This window comes from Martes martes (genome assembly GCF_963455335.1).
Source record: "Martes martes genome assembly, chromosome: 1".
Lineage (NCBI taxonomy): Eukaryota > Metazoa > Chordata > Mammalia > Carnivora > Mustelidae > Martes > Martes martes.
In genome coordinates, this window is record NC_137888.1 from 154,954,337 (window position 1) to 154,980,093 (window position 25,757).

General features: G+C 36.4%; 1 protein-coding gene across 1 annotated transcript in view; it reads right to left on the reverse strand.

Annotated features, from left to right (window-relative positions):
• Nucleotides 1-25,757, reverse strand: part of CLASP2 (cytoplasmic linker associated protein 2) — a gene marked incomplete at its 5' end in the record, with an annotated part of 139,585 nt that overhangs the window by 16,361 nt on the left and 97,467 nt on the right. Inside the window, 6 exons of the mRNA XM_080810437.1 lie at nucleotides 3,262-3,490; nucleotides 6,659-6,812; nucleotides 8,195-8,301; nucleotides 9,561-9,704; nucleotides 20,539-20,682; nucleotides 24,810-24,888. Of these exons, the coding sequence (XP_080666563.1) occupies nucleotides 3,262-3,490; nucleotides 6,659-6,812; nucleotides 8,195-8,301; nucleotides 9,561-9,704; nucleotides 20,539-20,682; nucleotides 24,810-24,888 (857 nt within the window). The remainder of the gene's footprint in view (nucleotides 1-3,261; nucleotides 3,491-6,658; nucleotides 6,813-8,194; nucleotides 8,302-9,560; nucleotides 9,705-20,538; nucleotides 20,683-24,809; nucleotides 24,889-25,757) is intronic.

The window sequence follows — 25,757 nt, forward strand, 5'->3', positions numbered from 1 at the left end:
GTATACTTTGTGCCCAGACTCTAGCCTTTAAAGACCATTTTCTATTAAATGAAAACAAGGATCACTCCTTGGAGAAATGATTGATTCCAGGACTCAAGCACGGACAGTCCAACATTCTGTTATGACAGCATGCAAAGGATGGGGACATGTCAAAAGAACAGGTCAAATCAAAGACAATTTGAGCATCAAAATAAATGATAGTTACAAATTATAGCCCACTGAGTACAATGCAAACCATGAGTTCACAGTTAGAAATATGTAAATGAAACTTTTTAAATGAATAAATTTTAATATAGTTTTAAAATACCTCCCCACAAGACACTTCCTAATTATAGAATAAGTAATTTCACAGTGGAGAAGCCTGGTAAGCACCACCATAATCAAGTGACTAAAGTTTATATCACCAGTCAAAAAGCAAAGTGAAATCATGTATTACCTGAAGAATGCACTATCACTTCTGGGACCCTGATGCCAAGAGCACATGACCTGAATCCAATCACGAGAAAACATCAGACAAACCTAAATTGAGGGAAATGCTACAAAATAATAGGTCTCTGACCTTCAAAAGTGCCATGGTCACAAGAACAAAGGAAAGACTGAACACTGAAGACGACAAAGGACACATGATGACTCGATGCAATGTGAGATTCTGAAGTGGATCCTCTGGCTCGAAGGGCTTTTTTAAAAAATTCAATAAAGCATTTACTGGACACATAGTATATATAAATCACCCTGTTGGAAATTGTAAGAAACCTAGCAATGATTAAGATATGGTTTCTCTTCTCAAGGAATTTATAATTTAATAACTTAGTATAACACCTCGAAAAATTAAATAAGGACTACAACACTGTAAATAAAATATTTGGGGACACAGAAAAGAAAATAACAGTCAGAAATAGCAAATTTTTTGTTTAAAATATCGCAGTTGAGTTTGGCGATGAGCACCAGGTGTTGTATGGAAGTGCTGAATCACTAAACTGCACACCTGAAACTAATATTATACTGTATTAACTAACTGGAATTTAAATAAAAACTTTAAAAAATACTGCCGTTGATTTTGGGAATTTGATTATAAATCCTGTTTTACTCATTTTTATTTGTTCTTAATGGATGGATAATGTGATAAAAACGTGACAAGAACATCCCATTACAAATCAGCATCTAATGGGGTTTAAGGGCAGGTGTTTATTATTGTACTAATGATAATCACCTGATTTGGATGAGTAGATTGTGGTTATGTGGGAGAATGTCTTTATGGAAAGTACATTCTAAAGTATTTGGGGTGATCAAGCATCATTTTGGCAGCTTACTCTCAAATGGTTCAAGGAAAAGTTCTTTGTGCTATACCCCCATCTTTTAAGCTTTTGATTGTTTAAAAAAATATATATATATATAGCTTTTGATTGTTAAAAAAAATATACACATATATATTTTGCAGCCAAGGCAAGCAATGTCAGTGGAATCAATTTGGTTTGCCAGCGTGTGACCTCTGTACATAAATAATTTAAGAATAATTAAAACTGCTAAAACTAGGTCTCAGCTTAGCATGCTGCTGCAACAAGGGAGGGTTTATAAGTTTCATTTTATTTTTTTTTTTAAAGATTTTATTTATTTATTTGACAGAGAGAGATCACAAGCAGGCAGAGAGGCAGGCAGAGAGAGAGAGGCGGAAGCAGGCTCCCCGCTGAGCGGAGAGCCCGATGAGGGGCTTGATCCCAGGACCCTGGGATCATGACCTGAGCTGAAGGCAGAGGCTTTAACCCACTGAGCCACCCAAGTGCCCCCAAGGGAGGGTTTAAAGGACACGCTTATGCTAGGTCCAATTTATTCCCTCCTGTTTTGCTGCTACTGTGACTAAACCTCAGTAACAGAGTAACTAGTGGTGACAGATCAAAACACACTGCAGTGAATCATTTTGGCAATTTTATACATTCTTATGTAATTTAGACTTAGTATGGCAAGTTGTCATAATTTTGCCTTTGTGGTAATTATGATATATTAAGATTCTTAATATGACATATTGGTAAAAACATGATTTGTCAACCTTATTGGTAATCAAAGAAATAAAAATGAAGAGATTTTTCCACTTACCAAATTACAAAAATTATAAAATATTTCTGATATCTAACTTCTCAGTCTTCCTAATAATTAGGGAAATGCTCATTAGGATGGACTATTTTATATTCATCATGGTGATGGATTTCAAAATTTTAAAAAGTTTGAACATTCTGTGCTGGTGAAATCAGCACTATTTAAACTAGCCAAGTGTTTTGAGTTGGTAATTGGGTAATAACTCTCAAAATTTCAACTTACGTATCCCTTAATCAAGCAATTCATCTCTAGGACTCTCTTAGAGTAAATTATTATGTATGCACATAAAAGTTTATGCAATAATATGTTCACTGACAGCAATACTGGGGGAACAAAGGAAAACCAGAAACTACCTAAGTATAATATCATGAGTAAGGGGATACTTTCAAATTTACCCACACAGTTATCTATTACTTTATATTACTTGAGTTTTCAATTAAAAAAATTAATAAATTATGTAATTTGTAGAGAAAAAAATGTAATTCCCTCTTATTAAAAATACCTAAACCATCTGCAGTATTTTGTATTTTATATCAGTTTTTATACTTTTATATGTGAACCTAACTGCATACTGTAATTAATTGGAAGGGCAGGGATGTAGTAATTTCTACCCTCTTTCAGATGTGACACTCTGGACAGTCAACCAAATATCAGGCTGGACAACTCAGTGTTAGAGGTAGTCCCACACCCTTGGTATAAGCCACTGAAAGTGCAGAGCTAGTCCTAAGCTGGCTCCAAATTCTAACGGTAGCTTCCCTCACATTGGTCTTGCATCTTACTAGAGTTTATGATTTTACACTTTATTAAAGGGATATTATTAAGAATGGGTAGTTCTTCAAAGGTTTTGTCATGCTGGTATAAAAATTAATGACTGAATTATGTCTAGAAATAGGCTAAATTTATAAGCTACAATTGATTTCAGTTGTTTCCGGGCAGTCAGTAAGGATTTCCTAATGTTTGAAGATGATCTCAGGATGACCCTGTTTCTCATTCTGGGGTAGAAAACTACCAAACCACTAGAAATGAGCTCCTAAAAGATGGGAGAAACATTTTCATCCCAAAGCTCCTTACTTGTTCAGGAGTTATAATAAAAGAGCACATGTATTTCTATTGTTTCATTGACTACCAATCCTCTAAAAAACAGGTGACAAAATATGACCCAAAACCTACCATCAGGAAACTGGTCGGCATCATCATCAAACATGGCTTCCTTGAGGGCAGACTTATTGAAGGGACTGATGCTATCTGAATAGTTATATGGGTTATAGTCTCGAGCGCGAGGAGAGGAGTGAGCAGGCATTGAATGGAGCAACGAAGCTTTATTATCAAGGGCTGTCTGGCTTGAGTCAGTAGCATCACCTCCTGCTCTTGGGTCAGGCATCCCAGGACCACCACACATCTATTAATGGGGAGAAGGCACAGCAAATTAATTCATTTTCTAAAAAATATTTTACTTATTTATTTATTTATTTGAGAGAAAGGGGGAGTACGGACTGAGGGAGCGCAAGAGAGAAGGGGTTCAACTTCATGACCTGACCCTGAGATCATGACTTGAGCCAAAATCAAGAGTCAGACACTTAACTGACTGAGGCACCCAGGTGCCTTGCAAATAATTTATTTTTAAGTATCTCTGAAATACTAGAAAGAGTCTTCTTTACTGCTTCAAAGTCGATTTAAAAAAGGTAACAATTAACAGTTGAGAAAAAGTAATGGGAATCAACACAATAAGTTAAAACTTATTTAAAATGTCAAAATTTAAAGTAAAGGTGTAAAAACAAACAAACAAACCCACAGCCATGAGGGCAAATAAGAATCATAAAAGAATGCTGTTGCTAATTCCTATAGTTCTCTTGCTAATGGCTTGACCAAAGGATATATAGTGGGATTACCAAAAGCTTCTCTATGCCACTTAAAGATGTAAAAGGATTTTCATTAGCAACATACAACTAAAAGCTGGCAGGTTCCATTATTAAGGCAGTAAATTACACAATGACAGATTGTCAACAAAGTACAAGAGGATCAATTTTTTTTTTAAAGGCCTGCTATTAAAAAAGAAAGGCCTCAAGGACTATACCCTTTGAATAGATGCCTGCTAAAGTTTGATCACATTAACATATTTATCAAAACATCAATACTAACACTGATACTAATACTAGTGTGAAAATCATTACAACCATCAATATCACCATCATCACCATCTACTCACAGCAACTACATGCTAAGCCATTACTCAGGTGCTTTACAAATATTCTTCACGTATTTACTGTGCTCCTACTGCGTGCCGGGCATTGTTCTTGGCAGTGGGGATATACTGGTGAGCAAAGGGAGAACGAGGTCCACTTTCATGGAGTTTACACTCTTGTGGGGGTGCAGACATTTCTAACCATAACAAATGAGTAAAGTATCCAGAATGGTGGAAGGTGACTAGTGTATGGGAGGCAGTGCAGGATTAAAGGGACCGTGAGCACTGTGGTGGGAGGAAGGAGGGTGCAGATTCGACAGGGTCAGAGTAAGCCATCTGAACAAAGACTTGAAGGAGGCGAGGAAATCAGCCATGGAGCCACCTGGAAGAAGGATGTCTTAAGACAGAGGGAAGAGGCAAGACAAAGGCCCTGAGGCAAGAGCATGCCCAGGAAGTTCAAGGAATAGCAAGAAGGCCAGTGTGGCTGGAGCAGAGGAAAGTAGTAGATGAGGTCAGAGGGGTAAAAGGGGAAAAAGCCTATTGTGTAGACTCTGGATTTTACTCTGGGACCTATTATGGAGTTATATAAATTGAGGAGTGAGAACGGATAACAGGAAGCCAATGGGCAGAGTCAAGAAGGCCAGTTAACTGCCTATTTTAATAACCCAGGTGAGAGAATTGATGATGATCATGTTTCAAGCCAGAATGGCAGTGATGGGAAGTGGATGGATTTTGGATATATTCTGAAAACCAAACTGACAGATTTTTGACAGAGCATGGAGGATGACAGAAAGAGAGGAGACATGGACAACTCCTTGGTCCAAGGTTTTTGGCTGAGCAACTAGTGCTGCTGTCAACTGAAACAGAAAAGAGGAGCTCTAGGGGAAAAGACAGGAACTTAAAACAAGGAGCTGGACGTTAACAAATTCGTCATATAATTTGCTATACTTATAGTAACTTTTAAGGTAGGCAGTAATAATCCTTATTTTCCTAATGAAGACACTGAGGCTTAGAAGGGGTAATGTATGATTAGTTAATAACTGCCAGGAACTGGAATTTAAACTCATTCTGCCAGAATCCACTGCTTGAGCTCCCCACATTGTATCCTGCTATCTCTGAGGTAAAAAAAGTCTCAAGCAGTGATTTTTATTACTAAACTGTTATTGCTACCTCATGTAGCTTTTGGGGTGGGGAACCTCAAATCTGAGTGGTAAGCTGGCTTTTGGCACCCAGTTTGGTAGGGCCATCTGCCAGACAGGCATGGGGAAAAAAACAACAGCAGGAGAGCAGTCAGGAGGGCAGAGGAGGGAGCCCTTTAGGGATGTGCTGAAGCACCGCAATGTTCTACAATTCTGCAAACACTGAGGAACCAGATTCCATAGGAAATGGTGGGATGGCTTGTTTTGAGAAAAGTATTCGGCAGCAGTGTAAAAAACAGCTACTCTTTTTTTCCCTCCCCCACGCAAAACAACTACTCTTCGTATGATGGCAGAAGCAACAAACTAAACAATAATTACCAATGTCAGAAAAATGGGTCGTAACATTCTCTCTCGACTGGAGCTCTACAAATTGATGATGCAAATCTCTATCACTACACTTAGTGGAAAATAAAGTCCTAAATGCATTTACTCTTATAAGACTCATGTGATCTGGCCCATGTTCCATCCCCCAACTCTTTCACAACAATCCAACAACACCCTCTTTCGTCCCAGTTCCCAACTATGCAAAATTTGTTCCCATCTAAATGTCTTTGCACTTGCCACTTCTTTTATGGAATTCTTCTCTCCTAGATCTTGTATGGCTTTGTTTATTCTTAATGCAAATGCCACTGACCGAGAGAGGCCTTCCCTGACCAGTTAATCTAAAATAGATTCACTTTGTGTTCTAACATAAAACTCAATAGTACTCATCTCTCTCTGAAAATTTATAAGGAACTTGAGGGCAGCAACTTTGCCTTGTACAATCCATGACCTAGAACAGTGCCTGGCATGGGTAGATACTCAGTGAACACTTGGAGAGTGACTGATCCCTTAAAAAATTACATCTGAACAATGACAGAAAGCAAAGTTAAAAAAAAAAAATTCAACAAAAATCTCTTAATGAGGGGCACCTGGGTGGCTCAGTCAGTTGAGTGTCCGATTCCTGGTTTCAGCTCGGGTCATGATCTCAGGGTCATGGGACTGAGCCCCAAGTCAGGCTTCCCACTGGACATGGAACCTGCTTAAGATTCTCCCTCTCCCTCTGCCGCTGGCCCCGCCATCCCGCTTGAGCATCTCCTCTCTCTCTCTCTCTCTCTCTTTAAAATAAATAAATAAATAGATAAATAGTTAAAAAAAAAATCTCTTAATGGAAAAGTCTGCAACGTAAGAATATTCAAATACTCACGGAATCACTATCATCTTTTTTAGAATCCCTTTTCAATGGCTCATTCATATCTTCTTGACTACGGAAGCTGAAATTCTGAATTGCTTCAGTGACACCTCTAAGAGAGCTATAAATATCTTCAGAGTTCATATTTTCTGTGTCATAATCAAATGCACTATGAAAAAGACAACTAATTATTTATGTATAGTTTTAAAATACAAACACATTTGTGATTATGTAGGATCCCCAAAGCATAATCAGCAAAACGAAACAAAACCTGACAACTGTAAATGGTTAAGGTATATGTCCCCTTGTCCACCCACCAAGGGCAGCTTACAATGACTCTAAATGCATAGCCCGTAACATCTCGTTTATCTGTTACCTTCGAAAATGTTCTGATTAACCAGGGCCAGCAAATTACAACCCCTGAAATCTAAAAATGTTAATTTTTTTAAATAGTTGAGAGAAAAGTGAAAATAACATTTCCTAACACTTTTCCAATGAAAATCATATAAATTCTTATTTCAGTGTCCATAAATAAAATGGTAGTGGGACCAGCAGCACTTATCTATTCAGGTACCCGCTACAGCTATTTTCACACTGTAACCACAGAACTGAGTAGAGGTAACAAATACAGTGTGGCCCGCAAGGCTGGAAATATTTACCATACGGTCCTTTACAGAAAGTTTGCTAACTCTTGTGATTAACTTACAATTATGGTACAGCTAAAAGAGAAGATAAATATATTTCACACAAACTTATAGGAAGGCAGAGAAGTTTTAACACCAAACATATATGTTACTGACATTACTTCTATAATCAAATTCTAAAACTCAACTGAATCTGGAATTTAGCCATCAAACTGTCACATGTGTGTCACAAGGAATAAACAAGGCAGGTTAAGTATGCAATGTATTTTTCTTCCTCAGATGCTGATGAAGTATCCTAGAACTGTAACAAATATGATGAAGCATGCTATGACATATGGCTAATAAAATAATGTTAATAACTATGTAAGTAAATATGGAATAGCATGCAAATGATTTTTTAAAAGGCCAGGAAAAAATATTAGTTTATTAATGAGTCAAGAACTTCATCTGAAATACACCAATGCTGGAACTGCATTAAGTGTGTGAAAATTTTATACAGCTTTTATTTTATATTAAGGACAAATCTCACAGTCACATTCTTTCCTGAAGACACAGACATAATGCCATTTTATATTTAGCCTTTCCTTATTTTTTCTTCTTTATTTTTATGTTTTTGTCTGTAAGTATATCTCAGAAACATAACTACTCCATTTAATGCTTCAAGCACTAATTTACAAAAACTGTTTAAGTTTTCTTCTCACTTATAGGAAAATTAGTTATCCTGTGCATTATTTTCATTTAAAGGGTTAGTTTTGGAATAAACTTACAATTTTTTTAATCTGCTAAGTTTCGGTATGTCAAGACCTTTCAAGTCAAGTGGAAATCAAGTGGAATTACATTATTGTCTGTTGTCTAAGAATGGGAATCAGCAAATACAAGCCATGATGGAAAATAACCCTTTTATTACCTTGGAGATAAAGTATTTTGTGATGTATTGGTAGGAGAAGTAAGAGGACTGGACCAGTTGGCTGGTGAACGTGGTGTTGGTCTTGTCAAAGGACTCCCCATGGAACCCTGATTAGGGGAGTCAAATAAATATTAATATATGACAGGTAAGTTCAACTAAAAGGCTCTTAGGGAAGTCATGCAATCAAGAAGATGAACAATGAGAGAGACATATTTGTAGGTGAGTATTCTAAATACTCATGTATTTATCTCTGCTTTCTGTAGGAAAAAACATTTTCCCCATTCAGAAACCTACCTCTAGTCTTTTTTTGTTTTCTTCACTTGCTTCCTGCTCTCAAATATTATCAACATCTTCCTTCTCATAGATTCAACAGGACCCCAAACTATTTTATTTTAATTAATTTTTAAATTAAAAAAAAATTTTTTAAAGTAGGCTCCCTGGCCTATGTGGGGCTTGAACTCATGACCCTGAGATTGACAGTCGCATCGTCTACAGACTGAGACAGCCAGGTACTCCCCCCAAACTGATCATTTTAAATTAGCTTCCCATTGTAAGCCAATATCCTTCCTTCAACCATTATCAACATTCAAATTTTATTCCTCCTTGAGTATGCTTTATAAATGATTTTCTCAAGCATACCAAAGTTCATTATTATTATTTTGCCTACCTTTTAAGATATAACTAAACAATCCCTCTCCTTTGAAAAGATAACCAAATTTAGTCCCAAGATATTGTTCTCAGATTGTTTTTAACCCTCAGACTTTACCTGAAGCCCGCCATAAGTGCATCTAATTTTTCCTTTACCCATGATCAAATATCGGTTTTTTAATACTTACATTTAATTTTTTAAGCATATTATGTAAATGATTCTTGCCATACAGGTACATATAACACTGTAATGTTTCATTTATCCAGATCTTACCTCTCCCAAACAAAATTCTGTATTCAAGCAACTAGGGACCCATAAACCTGGGAACAGGTTTGTGAACACACCTTTTAAAGCCCTACCTTCTTCAGATCTTATTTGTTAACCAAGTCATCCCTTCTAGTCCTCAAATAAGGACTGGTTCACTTTCCCTGTTCATACCCTGGCCACCATTCACCACCAACCTAATGTATACCAAATTATAACATAAATATGACAAGCCCAAGGACTATATTCTTTCCAGAACAGTATTTAATACTGCATAGGAGATGTTGCCTAATACAGATGCAAAAATTATATACTAGGATCAGAAGTTTACTTCATGTAAAAAAGTATATGTGCTGCCGAAGCGAGCACAGAAGTTTACCTCACGTAAAAAAGGAAGCAATTGCTGTGAAACCATCATACCACATAATAGTCAAGAAAATAACTGAAAGATACCTGGGTTCCATTGCCAGTGTTTCGTAGGTGATTATGAAGAAGCTTTGTAGCACCATCCTGAAAAGTTTTTGGTAAAGCTCCTAATAACATTGTAAACTCTGGGGTATTGAGTTCAAATAAAGAAATCAGCACTGACTGTGCTGCCTAGAAAACAGAGACATAGAACAAGTAGAGAAGTATATTTTGGTTACTCAAAGGAGACAATTTTCTTCACTCAACATTTCTGTTCAATAGCACAAGGCCATCTTTCCCACAGAAAAAGAGGTTCTTACACACTTTCAGATTTCTTTGTTGGGAGAGTAAGAAAATAATTGGCCAAGGGAATATTAAAAATGTTACAAATACAATCTAGCACTCAATGGCAAAAGTTAAACAGTTTTTGGGTGTTATTCTACCAATATATACTACTTCTTCTTCACTTTTCCTCATAAGTGATTACAAGAAGAAAGATGGATGGAAATATACCAAAACAGGTGTCCTATACTTTTCCAAAAGTTCACATTATACCACTTTGCTTTCATGAAAGACCTACAACAGTACCTGCCTTCCCTAACCAAAAGAAAAACAAAAGATCTTCACCTTTACATTAAGGCAAAAAGCAAAAATAGTATTCAGCATTTGTTTTGCAGTGAATCGTTATAAAGGCAGCACGCACTCTGAGTAGTAAGAATGGTACCACCAAGCTCCTTCTCCAGGAACTAAACTCAGCATCAAGTCACCATAGCATTGCTGAACTGTGTATGTAAGCATCTGTGCTTTGATTTATTTTGTGGGTCTGTTAGCAAGATGTATCCTAAGGTATCAGAAAGGCAAAAAAGACGCTATTTTTGGGTCTGGGAAGACTTACAAGTTTTTCCACATAAATTAATGGAATTGTTTCCTTGCTTTATACTATTCTGGCATATGAAAGGTTTCACAGGAACATTCTATTTTCAGATAGTGGGGGAAACCTATATATTCCCCTAAGCTATAAAAAGTCCACGCAGAGCAACTTAATACTTTATTATTCATTTTTACATAAATGGAAAATAATGTTTTGGTGGAAATGTGAACAAAACAATGAAGTCAGTCCTCTCAAACCCTGCAGCTCCTTTACAGACAAAAACATTTGTTTTGCTTCCTCAGATCAGCTAAGAAAACTGAGAAATTTACTTCCTCCTTTTAATGTAATCAACAGAGCTACTGAAAGCCAAACTTTGAAATTCAGATTACCATAGAAACTTCACTGAGAGGAGGAAAAAACCCAAATAGTTCACAATCATGACTCAGATGAAAATACATCCATCTTGTCCTGGCCCTTTTCAGACCCCATTCTATGAAAACCTAAGTGTTCTATGTTTATGATATCCGAATATAAAACACGAGGCGAATGGTTAAATTATGTTACATTGGAACAATGGCACACTATACAACACAGCCTTGAATGATGGAACTCTATACATGAAGAAATTGGGAGAGGGTTATCATATACTGCTGAAGGAAAAATATTATAAACAATAAAAAATAATAAAAATATAACAAAACAACAGCCATAATATAAGCCCAATATACATTGGGTGGGTATGTCCTCGAACACGTTAATCGTACTTAAATAAAACTATTTCTATTTTAGGGGTGCCTGGGTGGCTCAGTCAGTTAAGTGTCTCACTTGTGGTTTGGGTCCAGGTTATGACCTCAGTATTATGAGACAGAGCCCTTTGTCAGGCTTCACACTCAACGGGGTGTTTGCCTGAAATTCTCTGCCCCTCTCTCTCTCTCTCTGTTTCTCCCTCTGCCCCAACTCCCCCTTGTGCACGCATCCTCTCTCTGAAATAAAATCTTAAAAAAACCAACAAAACCTAGTTGTATTTTGAAACAACTTTTTTGATATTTTTTGGAACACTGAAACTACCTCAAGTTACTCTAAGCAAAGGAATAATGATTGTTAAGGTATACTTTATTCCATCTAGGCTTTATTTTGGTGTAGGAGACTCAGTTTTCTTTCTCTCCAGAGGTAGAGAGCCTAACTGTTCCAAAACCATTTACCAATGAGTATATTCTTTCCTCATGAGGTGGCACCCTTATCATGAATTAACCTCCCATATAAACCAAACTGTTTCTGATCCTCTGACCCTCCTATGTATTCTATTGACTTGTCTATTTCTGCATTAAATAATATGGGTTTAAGCTATATGACTTAAAATGCAGTATTTTTAGTATATTTTGATAAAGTCCTTCATTTTTGTTATGCTTTACTGTCACATTTCCTTTACTACATACATTTTTACTTATTCATTTATTTATTTACTTATTTCACAACATAAACCAGCTCTTCATTAGAATACTGTATTCCATTTCTTTTTTCTTAAGCTTTTAATTCCAGTTAAGATACAGTGTCAGTGTTATTAGTTTCAGGTATATAATACAGTAATTCAACAATTCCATATATCACCTGGTGTTCATCAAAAGTGCACTCCTTAATCCCCATCAACTATTTAACCCATCCCCCCACCCATCTCCCTTCTGATAACCTTCAATTTGTTTTTTCTCTTTTAAAGGTCTTATTTATTTTTTTAAAAAGATTTTATTTATTTATTTGTCAGAGAGAGAGAGAGAAAGAGAGAGGGCGAGCGCACAAGTAGGCAGAGTGGCAGGCAGAGGCAGAGAGAGAAGCAGGCTCCCTGCCGAGCAAGGAGCCTGACGCAGGACTCGATCCTAGGACCCTGGGTTCATGACCTGAGCCAAAGGCAGCAGCTTAACTGACTGACCTGTGACTGAGCCACACAGGTGTCCCTAAAGGTTTTATTTTTTTAAGTAATCTCTACACTCAAGGTGGGGCTTGAATTTACAATCCCAAGATCAAGAGTTACATGCTCTACTGACTGAACCGGCCAGATGCCCCTCTTCTCTCTTGTTTTTTCCCCTTTGTTTTGTTCCTTAAATTCCACATATGAGTGAAATCACACAGTATTTCTTTCTCTGACTTATTTTGCTTAGCATTATATTCTCTAGCCCCATCCATGTCATTGTAAATGGCAAATTCCATTCTTTTTTTATGGCTGGATAATATTCCATATATATACACACATCTTTATCCATTCACCAACTGATGGACACTTGGGCGGCTTCCATAATTTGGCTATTGTAAATAATGCTGCTATAAACATAGGGGTGCATGTATCCTTCTGAATTAGTGTTCTTGTGTTTTTTTGGTATATACCCAATATTCCAATTCCTGGATCACAAGGTAGTACTGTTTTTAATTTTTTGAGGAACCTCCATACAGTGGCTGCACCAATTTACATTCCCACCAACAGGGCAAGAGGGTTCCTTTTTCTCCACAGCCTCACCAACACTTGCTTCCTGTGTTGTTGATTTTAGCCACTTTGACAAGTTGAGGTGATTATTTCATAGTTCTGATTTGCATTTCCCTGATGATGAGTGAAGCTGAGCATCTTTTCATGTGTCTGTTGGCCTTGTGTATGTCTTCTTTGGAGAAATGTCTGTTCATATCTCTTGCCCATTTTTTTTTTTAAAGATTTTATTTATTTATTTGACAGACAGAGATCACAAGTAGGCAGAGAGGCAGGCAGAGAAGGAGAGAGGAGGAAGCAGGCTCCCCGCCAAGCAGGGAGCCCGATGCGGGGCTCAATCCCAGGACCCTGAGATCATGACCTGAGCCGAAGGCAGAGGCTTTAAACCACTGAGCCACCCAGGCGCCCCTCTCTTGCCCATTTTTAAACTGGACTGTTTTTTTGGGTACTGAGTTGTATAAGTTCCTTATATATTTTGGAAGTTTGTAGCAACTCTGCTGAGCAAGAACAGCATTTACTCACTTCACGTCTCTGTGACACATTTCGAACTTTTTCATCATTATATTTGTATGGTGATCTGTGATCAATGATCTCTGATGTTACTATTGTAATTGTTTTAGGGTACCACGAATCATGTTCATATGAGATGGCGAACATAATCATTAAATGTTGTTTGTGTTCTGACTGTCCCATCAGCCATTCCCATGGTATTTGTCTTTTTCAATCTGACTTCTCTCACTTAGCATAATATCCTTCAAGCCCACCCATGCTGTTGCAAAGGACAAGATCTCATCCTTTTTTATGGCTGCTAAGAGTCCACTGTATATGAATACCTAATCTTCTTTATCCATTCATCTATCAATGGACACTTGAGTTGCTTCCACATCTTGGCTACTGTGAATAATGCTGCAAATAATGCTGCAATAAACACAGGGGTGCAAATTATCTTTTCAAATTAGCATTTTCCTTGCCAATTTGGATACCTTTTATTTCTCTTTGTTGTCTGATTGCTGTTGCTAGGACTTCTAATACTATGTTGAACAAGAGTGGTGAGAGTGGGCATCCTTGTCGTGTTCCTGATCTCAATGGGAAGGCTGCAAGCTTTTTCCCATTGAGGATGATATTTGCTGTGGGTTTTTCATAGATAGATTTGATGAAGTTCAGGAATGTTCCCTCTATCCCTATACTTTGAAGCGTTTTAATCAGGAACGGATGCTGGATTTTGTCAAAAGCTTTTTCTGCATCAATGGAGAGGATCATGTGGTTCTTCTCTCTTCTCTTATTGATTTGTTCTATCACATTGATTGATTTGCGAATGTTGAACCATCCTTGTAACCCAGGGATGAATCCTACCTGGTCATGGTGGATAATCTTTTTAATGTGCTGTTGGATCCTGTTTGCTAGGATCTTGTTGAGAATCTTAGCATCCATATTCATCAGTGATATCGGTCTGAAATTCTCCTTTTTGGTAGGGTCTTTGCCTGGTTTGGGGATCAGGGTGATGGTGGCTTCATAAAAAGAGTCTGGAAGTTTTCCTTCTGCTTCAATTTTTTGAAACAGCTTCAGGAGAATAGGTATTATTTCTTCTTTGAAAGTTTGATAGAATTCCCCAGGGAATCCGTCAGGTCCTGGGCTCTTGTTTTTTGGGAGGTTTTTGATCACTGCTTCAATCTCGTTACTAGATATCGGTCTATTCAGGTTGTCAATTTCTTCCTGGTTCAATTTTGGGAGTTTATAGTTTTCCAGGAATGCATCCATTTCATCTAGGTTGCTTAGCTTATTGGCATATAACTGTTGATAATAGCTTCTGATGATTGTTTCTACTTCCTTGGTGTTAGTTGTGATCTCTCCCTTTTCATTCATAATTTTATTAATTTGGGCTTTCTCTCTTTTCTTTTGGATTAGTGTGGCCAATGGTTTATCGATCTTATTGATTCTTTCAAAAAACCAGCTTCTAGTTTCGTTGATACGTTCTACTGTATCTCTGGTTTCTACCTCATCTTCTTTGGGTAATACCTAGTAGTGTCTATGGTATTTCTATTTCTGTTTGAGAAACCTCCATACTGTTTTCCACCACTGCTGCCTTCTTTCAAGTAACTGCCACAGCCACCCCAACATCTGGCAACCACCACCCTGATCAGTAAACATTGAGACAAGACCCCCTACCTGCCAAAAGATTAGAACTCTGAATTCTTAGATGATGGTTAGCATTTTTTGGCAGTGTTTTTAAATTAAGGTATGTACATCTTTTTGGACATAATTGCACACTTAACAGACCACAGCATAGTGCAAAGGTAACTTTTATATACACTGGGAAATGAAAATATTCCTATCACCTGGCTTTACTGCAGTGGTCTGGAACACAAACTGCAATTATTTCTGAGGTATGCCCATACTAGGTTTTGAAATCAGGAAGTGTGAAGTCCTCCTACGTTGTACTTTTTCAAGATTGCTTTGGCTGTAATGGAACCCTTGCAATTCCATAGAATTTTGGAATCAGCTTGTAAATTTCTACAAATTTCTTGTAAGTTTCTACAAATTTCTGGGATTTCACAAATTTCTACAAATTTCACCTGAGGATCACTTTGGGCAGTATTGCCATCTTATTAAGCCTTCCCATCCAGAACATGGAATGTTTTTCAGTTTATTTAAATCATTAATTTCTTTCAAAACTATTTGGTAGTGTCTATATAAATTTTGCATTTCTTTTGTCAAGTGTATTCTTACAGATTTTAATCTTTTTGATGCTATTGTAAATGTAAATGAAATTCTTTCCCTAATTTCATTTTTGGATTGCTCACTGAAAAGTTTTAAAAATATAACTGATTTCTGGGCACCTGGGTGGCTCAGTGGGTTAAGGCCTCTGCCTTCGGCTCAGGTCATGATGCCAGGGTCCTGGGATTGAGCCCCACATCGGGCTCTATGCTCAGCGGGAAGCCTGCTTCCCCCTCTCTCTCTGCTTGCCTCTCTGCCTACTTGTGATCTGTCTGTCAAAAAAAAAAAAAATTAAAAAAAATATAACTGATTTCTGCATACTGTTTTATATCCTGCAAACTTGATGAACTTACTAGTTCTAATAGTTTTTTAGTGATTCCTTAGCATTTTCTCTATACAAGATCGTATCATTTGCAAATGGAAATAGTTTTATTACTAACTTTACAATCTAGACGCCTTTTCTTTCTTATTTTTCCCTAACTGTCCTGGCTAGAATCCCCAGTTGAATAGATATAGAAATTGTTGACGTGTACATTTTTAGCCATACCAGTATAGCGCACTTAGACCAGAGTATAGTGTAATGCAGAGTATATACTGAATTGCATAGTGTATGCTGAACAGAAATAGTGAAAGCAGACATAGTTGTCTTGCTAATTTTGAGGAAGCATCCAGTCTTTCACCATTAAGTATGAGTTTAACTGTGGATATCTGTAGGTGTCCTCTACGGGCCTGAGAAAGTTCCTTCCATTGTTAGTTTTCATGTACTTATTTTTTGTTAAATCACAAAAGGATGTCATGATTTTGCCAGATGCCTTTTCTTTTAATATTTTATCTTTAAGTAATCTCTACACCCAATATGGGGCTCGAACTTACAATCCTGAGATGGAGAGTCCTATGCTCTACTGACTGAGCCAGGGAGGAGCACCATTAGGTGCCTTTTCTACTGATACAATCATGTGTTTGTCTCTTGGTTGGTAATGGTGTATTACTTTAATAGACTTTCAGATGTTAATTTAACCCTGCTTTCCTGGGATAAATCTCATTTACTTGGTCATGGTATATAATTCTCTTTTTATGCTGCAGATTTAGTTTGCTAATATTTTGTCGAGGATTAAATTGCAGCCATATTCGTGAAAGATACCACTCTGTAGTTGTGTGTGTGTGTGCGTGCGTGTGTGCGCGCGTGTGATGTCTTTACCTGGTTTTGGAATCAAGGTACTACTGCCCTCACACGATGAGTTAGAAAGTGTTCCTTCTTCTGTTTTTTTGGAAGGGTTTCTAAAGAACTGGTAGTAATTTGTTTGGTGGAATTTGCCATGGAAGCCATCTGAGCCTGGCTTCTCTTCATGGGTACTTTTTTGATTACTAAGTGAATCTCTTTACTTGTTCTCTTAAAATGTCTATTTCTTCCTGAGTCAGTTTCGGTAGTCTACATCTTTCTAGGGATTTGTTCATTTCATCTAAACCACTGACATATAAGTATTCACAGTATTCCTTTAGAGTTCTTTTGATTTCTGTAAGGTTGGTCATATTCCTTCTTTCATTTCTAATTTTAGTAATTTTAGTCTCTTTTCTTCTTGGTCAATCTAATTAAAAGTTTGCCAGTTTTGTTGATCTTTCAAAAAATCAGCTTTTAGTTTCACTGATTGTTTTTGTTTTATTAATTTGTGCTTTAATCTTTTTTTTCTAAGTAGGCTCCTAAGATCATGACTCTCATGCTCTACCAACTGAGCCAGGCACCCCAATTTGTGCTTTAGTCTTGTCTTTCTGTTTACTTAAGGGTTAGTTTGATCTTCTTTTTCCAGTGTCATAGGTAGTGGTTAAGGTTACTAATTTGAGATCTTTCTCCTTTATTATTATAGCATTAACTCTTATAAATTTCACTCTAAGCACTGCTTTAGCTGCATCCTATAAATTCTGGTATGTCATGTCTTCATTTTCATTCACCTTATTGTATTCTCTAATTTCCCTTTTGATTTCTTCTTCAATCCACTGGTGATTTAGGAATAAGTTGTTTAGTTTCCATGTATTTGTAAGCCCCCCCACCCTCCACAAATTTCCCTGTTATTAACTTCTAATTTCATTCCATTGTGGGCAGAGAACATACTTTGTATTATTTTCATTCTTTTAAGAAAATAACTATTGAGGTTTATTTCATTGCCTAGGTTTATTTCATCGCCTACAATATGGTCTTATCCTGGAGACTGTTCCATATACACTTGAGAAGAATATATATATTCTGCTTCTGTTGGGTAAAGTGTTCACCATTAGAAATAAAGGTCACAAAATATATATTCTGTGTCTTCTTTACAGCATATATCAAAGAAAATGACTCACAAAGGAAGAGAGTAAACAGAGCTACATATAGGGTGAAAGTAAAGGGTGAAGAGAAGTCTCAGGAAGACGACGAAGAGAACAGATCTAGAAAGGAGCTCCCCATGAAATAAATAAATAACAGGTTTTTGAGCATAAGGAAAATGTTACCCATAAGCATGTTACAGAGATATTGAAAATATGAACTGTTAAACAACATTAAAAAAAAAACCAGGGAAATGGAAAACAAGGTAAATTATTTACACCACGACAAAGCTTAAGAAAGGAGGTAGCAAGAAACCATTTGTTGTAGGAGTGAACACTTACTTCCACAGTCAGAAGGTAAATCTTTTGTATTGATTAACAATGGTTGATTCCTAAGTATTCTGAAGATAATGGGGAAAGATTTAGGAAAGGAGGTGGAAATGGCATGGGTAAAGCTAAGTTTTTTTGTTGTTGTTAAAGATTTTATTTATTTGTCAGAGAGAGAGAGAGAGAGGGAGCACAAGCAGGGGGGGTGGCAGGCAGAGGGAGAAGCAGGCTCCCTACTGAGTAAGGAGCCCGATGTGGGACTCAATCCCAGGGTCCTGGGAGGCAGATGATCAACCGTCTCAGCCACCCAGGTGTTCCCAAAGCTAAGTTCTTATGTACAAAGATAGATAGAAAGCTACATAATGGCTAAATTTATCAATAGATCAACAGATAATACCTAAAATGAGTAGATCAGGTAATACTGTAAACTCTTATTTGAAATACAATGGTATCTGAAAGGGGAAAGATTTGGACTATAGTTGACCCTTGAATAAGCACCAACCTCCCGCACAGTTGAATCTCTGCATTTTTTAATAATTTGACTCCCCCAAAACTTAACTACTAATAGTCTATTGTTGACAGAAACCTTAATGGTAATATAAATAGCAGATCAACATATCTTTCGTGTGCTCTATGTATTATATACTGTATTCTTACAATAAAGTAAACTAAAGATGCTATTAAGAAAATCCTAAGGAAAATATATTTATAGTACCATACTATAAAAAATATCTGCATGTAAGTAGACCACCACGGTTTAAATCTGTGTTGTTCAATGGTCAACTGTATTTTTTTATTTCATTTTTTTTGTTGATTATGTTCAGTATACTCTTTAATCACCTTCTCTTTTCCCCTCATCCCCGCATCCACTTCCCCTCTGGTAACCACCAGTTTGTTTTCTATAATTAAAAGTCTGTTTCTTGGTTTGTCTCTTTTTTCCCCTTTGTTTCTTAAATTCCACATGAGTGAGATCATATAGTATTTGTCTTTTCCTGACTATTATGCTTAGTATTATACTGTCTAGCTCTATCCATGTTGTTCATATGGCAAGACTTCATTCTTGTTTATGGCTGAACATTCCATTATATATTTATATATACGTGTATATATGTGTGTGTATATATAGCACCTCTTTTCTATCCATTCCTCTATCAGTGGACACTTGGTCTGCTTCCATAGTCTGACTATTGTAAATAATGCTGCTATAAACATAGGGGTGCATGTATCCTTTTGAATTAGTGTTTTTGTATTTTTTGGGTACATACCCAATACTGCAATTCCTGGATCATAGGGTACTTCTATTTTTAATTTTTTTGAGAAACCTCCATACTGTTTTTCACAGTGGCTACACCAATTTGGATTTCCACCAACCATGCAAGAGGGTTCTCTTTTCTCCACATCCATCCCAACACTTGTTTTCCGTGTTTTTGACTTTAGACATTCTGATAGCTGTGAGATGATAATTCATTGTGGTTTTAATTTGCATTTCCCTGATGATGAGTGATGTGAAGCATCTTTTCATATGTCTGTTGGCCATCTGTATATCTTCTTTGGAGAAATGTCTGTTCATGTCTTCTGCCCATTTTAGTTGGATTACTTGTTTTTTTGGATGTTGAGACATATAAATTCTCTAAATATTTTGGTTACTAACAAGGGTTGACTATATTTTGAATGGTTACAAGATTAGAGCTTGGGAGGATTGTGGCGAGGACAGTTAATATTTATTTATTTATTTTGGGGGGGAGGAGGAAGGGAGAGGGAGAGAGAGAGAATCTTAAGCAGGCTCCACACCCAGCACAGAGCCCAAAGCAGGGCTCAATCTCACAATCCTGAAATCATGACCTGAGCTGAAATCAAGAGTTGGATGCTTAACCAACTGAGCCACCCAGGTGCCCTGGGACAGTTATTTTTAGGTTTATTAAAAAAAAAAGGAAGAAAGAAAAGAAAAAGAGCTATTTATTTTAGGGATAGAGGGAGAAAGCATGCATGCGAGTGGAAAGGAGCAGCGGAGGGACAGAATCTTCAAGAAGACTCCTTGCTGAGCACGGAGCTGACTCAGGGCTTGATCTCATGACCCATGAAATCACAACATACACTGAAACCAAGAGTCAGATGCTTAATCATACAGGTGCCCCAGGACAGTCTTTTTTATATTATATTCATATTAATTGGATAAAATTTAAAATAATTTAAAAGAGAACATTAAAACGAAAAGTCTTCATGTCACTAGGTAAATAACTTAATACTAACTGTATTGTCCTGAAATATTAATTCCCTTCATTGGCAATCCAAAACAACTGACTTGCTTTTCTAATTTACCTTCTAAACCTTAAATTAAAACATACCTTCCGAACATCAGAACTTTTGGGTTCTGTTGTCCAAGTGATAACCCGAGATACTGCCAGGCGAGTTTCACTGGAATTTATAAAATCTCCTGGATCCATTTGTTTGGCCAGAGTTTCTATGTATTTAAGGATAGCAACCTTCACCTACAGAGGTAAGCAAAATGAGAGGACAATCAGATGGTCACTGAGGGATACAGATAATACTTCAGAAACAATCAGGTGATTATTTTTGACCAATACAAAATGAAACACCATCAACAACAAAAAAGAAATTATATAACCGCTTACGTATCTGAGATACAAATACATGGTAATGTGGATTTTTGTTTTCACATATAGCAGAACTTTTAAGTCCCAGGTGTTTCATTCCCTGTGTCTGAACAACTGCTGAAGACTCTTCATGATAAAATTAGACCCTTTTCCTTGAGGCTGCCTTCAGAGCTTATAGCTAACTCTTGTCTAGACTTCCCTGGGAGTCAGCCTTTATAAATTAAGTATAATTTGGCTTTTGGGGAAATGAGCCAAAAGTATACTGGAAATAAGGTATCATAAACCAAGTAAGTAACTGAGGTGGGCAATACACGTTTTCCCCCAAACATAACAGTAACATTAACCAAATATCAGTACCTTAATAGGTCCATCAACTGCCAGAATTACTACCTTTCAAAAGAAGTGTCACAAAAAAGTTTTACAGAAGTACCACTGGAGAAAATACAACACTTATTTGTAATTCCTGATGCTTGGGTACATGGTAGATAGGTGTGTGGTCGAATGCAGGCTTCAAAATCAGCAGGAGGTGGGGCAAACACACATGCTTCTTCCTTATGGTCAGACTTTGTTATCCTTAGAGTAAGCACTGTTAAATGATCACCTTTCTCTCAGGTATGTTGGAGCAGAAAAACAGGGTGAGAACAACTGTCACATCTTCTAACATTCTAGGATTTGTAATTAATGGTTCTAAAGGACTTTGCTAGTGCAGTTTGGAAATGGCACCTGGCATAGTGTACAGTCCTTGGATACAGCAGATGCTGAACATGTATTAAATACTGATTTGCTGACTTGGAAGGTTTACGTGTATGATTAAAACAGCAACTTTGAAAAAACATTGCCAAAGATTAAGATAACAATGATCCTTCTTCTCTTGTTATTGATCTTAAGATGCCACTTGTCTCACTCAACCCAAATAAAGTCCTTGAGAAGTACCATGCTAAATCAATATATAGGAAGTGAAGTGTTAAAATAAGGTTCTGACTCTTGTACATTTCCCCACTTCTGACTCCTGTTTATAAAAGGAAAAGGGGGTGCCTGGGCCTGGGTTCCTCGGTCGGGTAAGTGTCCGACTCTTGGTTTTGGCTTAGGTTGTAGTCTTGGGGCCATGGGATTGAGCTCTGTGCTCATGAGGGAGTCTGCTTCTCTCTTTTCTCTCTCTTTCCCTCTCCCCCCTCTCTTGGGCATGCTATTTCTCTCTAAAAAAAATAAATCTTTAAAAACATTTTTTAAAAGAAAAAAGTGATCAGATTACATTCATTTCAAAATGAATAAATTTTAAGAACTATAAGAGATATATTGGAAAAAAACCCTGAGAGTTAACCTATCAGCCATCTTAGGTAAAATGTACCTAAGGGAAAGAGACTTAGGGTTAATTCTGCAGTAGCAGGCCTAATAAATTATGGCAGCACCTAACATTCTGGATTCTTAAAGCCATGTCACCTTCTATCAGTGTGAGTAACTGAAAGGTGGCAACTGTAAATCAAAGAATAAACATCAGTGGTAGTTTGTTTTCAATTTGCCACCATCAATAGTTGAATATACTTACTTGTGCTATGTGAGATTCAACTAGTGCAGTGTCCTGGCAATTTACAGAGGCACATAAACTTTTATTTATTTATAAATTCTAAAATTTTTTTTTGAAGATTTTATTTATTTACCTGACACAGAGAGAGACTGAGATCACAAGTAGGCAGAGAGGTGGGCAGAGAGAGATAGGGAAGCAGGCTCCCCACTGAGCAGAGAGCCTGATGCAGGGCTCGATCCCAGGACCCTGAAACCATGACCCAAGCCAAGGGCAGAGGCTCAACCCGCCGACCCACCCAGGTGCCCCACACACGTGAAGTTTTAAAAGGGTTTCATAGAGTAGGTGTGTTTACTAAACCACTAGGCAAAATAATCACAATATAATAATCACAATACATACATGACAATCATTTGAAAGTTTAGATTTAAGTAGGATATTAAGTTTATATACATAATCTGTAATTTTAATAACACAAATGTTCATTCTTCTTCAGAGAAGTAAAAATTACCTTGCTGCTCAAGTGTGCATAACTTTACAACATATCTGTGAAACCCAGAAAAAGAAGTCACCAAAATTATTTTTTAAAATATTACTTACTCAAAATCACTCTGTATTGCCATTTCCCCCATTCTATTGCTTCTTTTCTGATATTTAACCACATGACTGTGGGAGATAAAATTTTATATAAAATTTTCTCCTTTATCTGCAAGATCCATCATTTTTTCAATAAAGAACTTTACAGATCTCACACTCAAGCTGTTCGTGTTTTTCTATAACCTGTTTAGAACAGATTTTTAATCTTAATCTGTAACCGATCTGCAAGTTATTTATTTTTGGCATAGGTATGGCTCCAATTTAACTTTTCCTTGTTATTCTAAAATATTAACTTAGGAGTTGAAGAGTGATTTACCCCTACAGCTTTGCTTTGTGTGTATGTTGATATAAAATGTAATGCATGTATATATAAAAAGCCATATAAATATACGGCCCATATAAATATATGGCTTTCAGAGAAACAGTCTGTAATTCCAGTCTCCATTTTCCAACAGGAAAACTAATTTTAATTTGTCTGTTTTTCTCTAGGCATTTGACAACTTTATTCTCTCCTGGAACCCATCATCTTTATTTCTTAAGCGAATGGTTTGGACCTCCCTTTCCACTAGCCCATGAAATAGCTCTATGCACATTTTCAGTAGCACTTGAATACCTACCTACCCCTGGTACCTAAATTATAGCCCTTATTATAGTTTATTGTGCATTATAATAAAAAATTATAAATTTTATATTCCTAGGATTGCCTTGAACAATGGGTAGGACAAAGAATGAGTTCAAGACATTTATTAGTAAAATCAACTAAATGATTCTCCTTCTGTAGGTCACATTTTAAAATCAAAATAAATGGAATCCCTTTCACAAAGCAGCTCTGAGAAATTAATGTTATGTTGAGTAACTCAACCCTGTAAGAAACATAATTGTGATTTTTAAGGCAAAATCATATTCAGAAACTTAAAGGAAAATCAATCATGGGCAATAACGCTTGTAGAAATAGATCTCGTGCAGAAGAGAGCAGAAAAATGTAAGGCTTGTAAATGCACATATGCTTGTTATTTCCCTGACTTTAATCTCACTTAATAAAACTCACAAAGAAAACATCTTTAGTAAAAAATTCAGGGGCTTTTACGTATAATTTTTTTTCTTCTATGTTAAACCTAGTAATTATTTTAAGTCACAAATTGGAATCCATCTCATTTTCACATAAATTAATTTTAAAAAGTGTGCTAATAATAATTGAGAAAGTTAATCCTGACTCTAAATTTTATGCACACATTAGAAATATCACATTGTAAAAAGAAAAGTTACTATTTCAGTTAAGGAGAACTGGAAAATAGCAGGGAGATTAAACTTAAAAATTTTTGTTTACTAAAATAAATACATAAGCAAAACTGACATTTTGCTGAAAATACCTATTCAAACTTCTAAACTTAAAAAAAAAAAAAAAGTATTGGGAAATCACAAACATAAAATTAGGTAAGACTTTATAGAGCAAGTCTGCATTACCAGCTTAGAGTTAGATGGCCATACTTGCGCTGCTTTCTAAATGAAAATCCCCAGTAAGCTTCTCCAGAGATAGTCTGGCAATTGAGTAACATTCGAAATAAAATCTGTGCATGCTTAAAGGGCTTACAGAGGTTAGTAGTTGAAACCAGATGCATACAAACATTCTCTGAAACACGGCAGAGTTTTTAAAGAGAGTTAAGAAAAGAAATAATGAAGATTAAAACAAAAACAAAAAAAACCTTGGAGCTCCAAAAAGAGTGAAGCTGGTCCCGAAGTGCTGGCTTGACTGTCTGAAAGTTTATAAAAACAAAATCCACTGATGGAACAGCTTCTCATTGGAAATACAAATATCAACATAACTTTATTAATAAAATACTTCAATTCCTTACAATGTCTTCAAAAGACTTCAATTTTTTACCTTCAAGCTTGGTGTTTGGGTCTGATCAACAGTGAATCTCATTAGAATATTAAATTGAAGATCATTTGGAAAAGATTCTCTGGAAGGAAAGAATAAAGCAAAACAAAAATTAATCAAGTAAACATTTAGCAAAGTAAACAGAAGATTATGCTTAATACCAAAACATAATATGCAATTCAAAGAGCATGCATGAAGTAGTATCTGTAAGTGGTATAGTTTATACTACTTACAGCACCTAAGTTATTCCCAGAACAATGTGAACATTTCACTCTATATCCTATGGGGGTTAAAAAGCAACACTATAGTAAGTAACGGTCTATCTTGACTCAGGTATGGATTTAATCAGAAAAAAAAAAATTGTGGGGTGCCTGGGTGCCTCAGTTGGTTAAGGGTCCAACTCTTGATTTCAACTCAGGTTATGATCAGGTTGTAAGACTGAGGCCCACATGGGGCTCTGTGCTCAGCAGGGAGGCTGCTTGAGATTCTCTCTCTCCCTCTTCCTCTACCCTTCCCCACTTGCACGCTCTCTAAAATAAATGAATAAAAATATTCAAATAAAATCTCTAAAATAGATGAATAAAAAATCTTTAAAATAAAAAAGTAAAAGAAAAAATTAAGTTGAACATTATCAGAGTTATTTCCCCAGACCTAATATCTGAATTCTAGACTCACCTCAACCTAGTAAGTGGGTATTTGAAATAAGTCACCTCAACAATCTACACAAGAAAGAAATGTATCATTCGTTCAAAATCTTCTGAAAAAAGATTCTGAATATTTAAGTGTTATAATAAAACATTCTTTTTAAATTTAGGAACTATTTTTTATGTTTACATTAGACTGAATAAGATCTTCAACTCTGCTTTGAATATCCTAATAAAGATAAAATACCACCTTTGAATTACTCAAGCAATGCTCATGACAGTTTTAGAAAAGAAAGGCAGTGTTCGA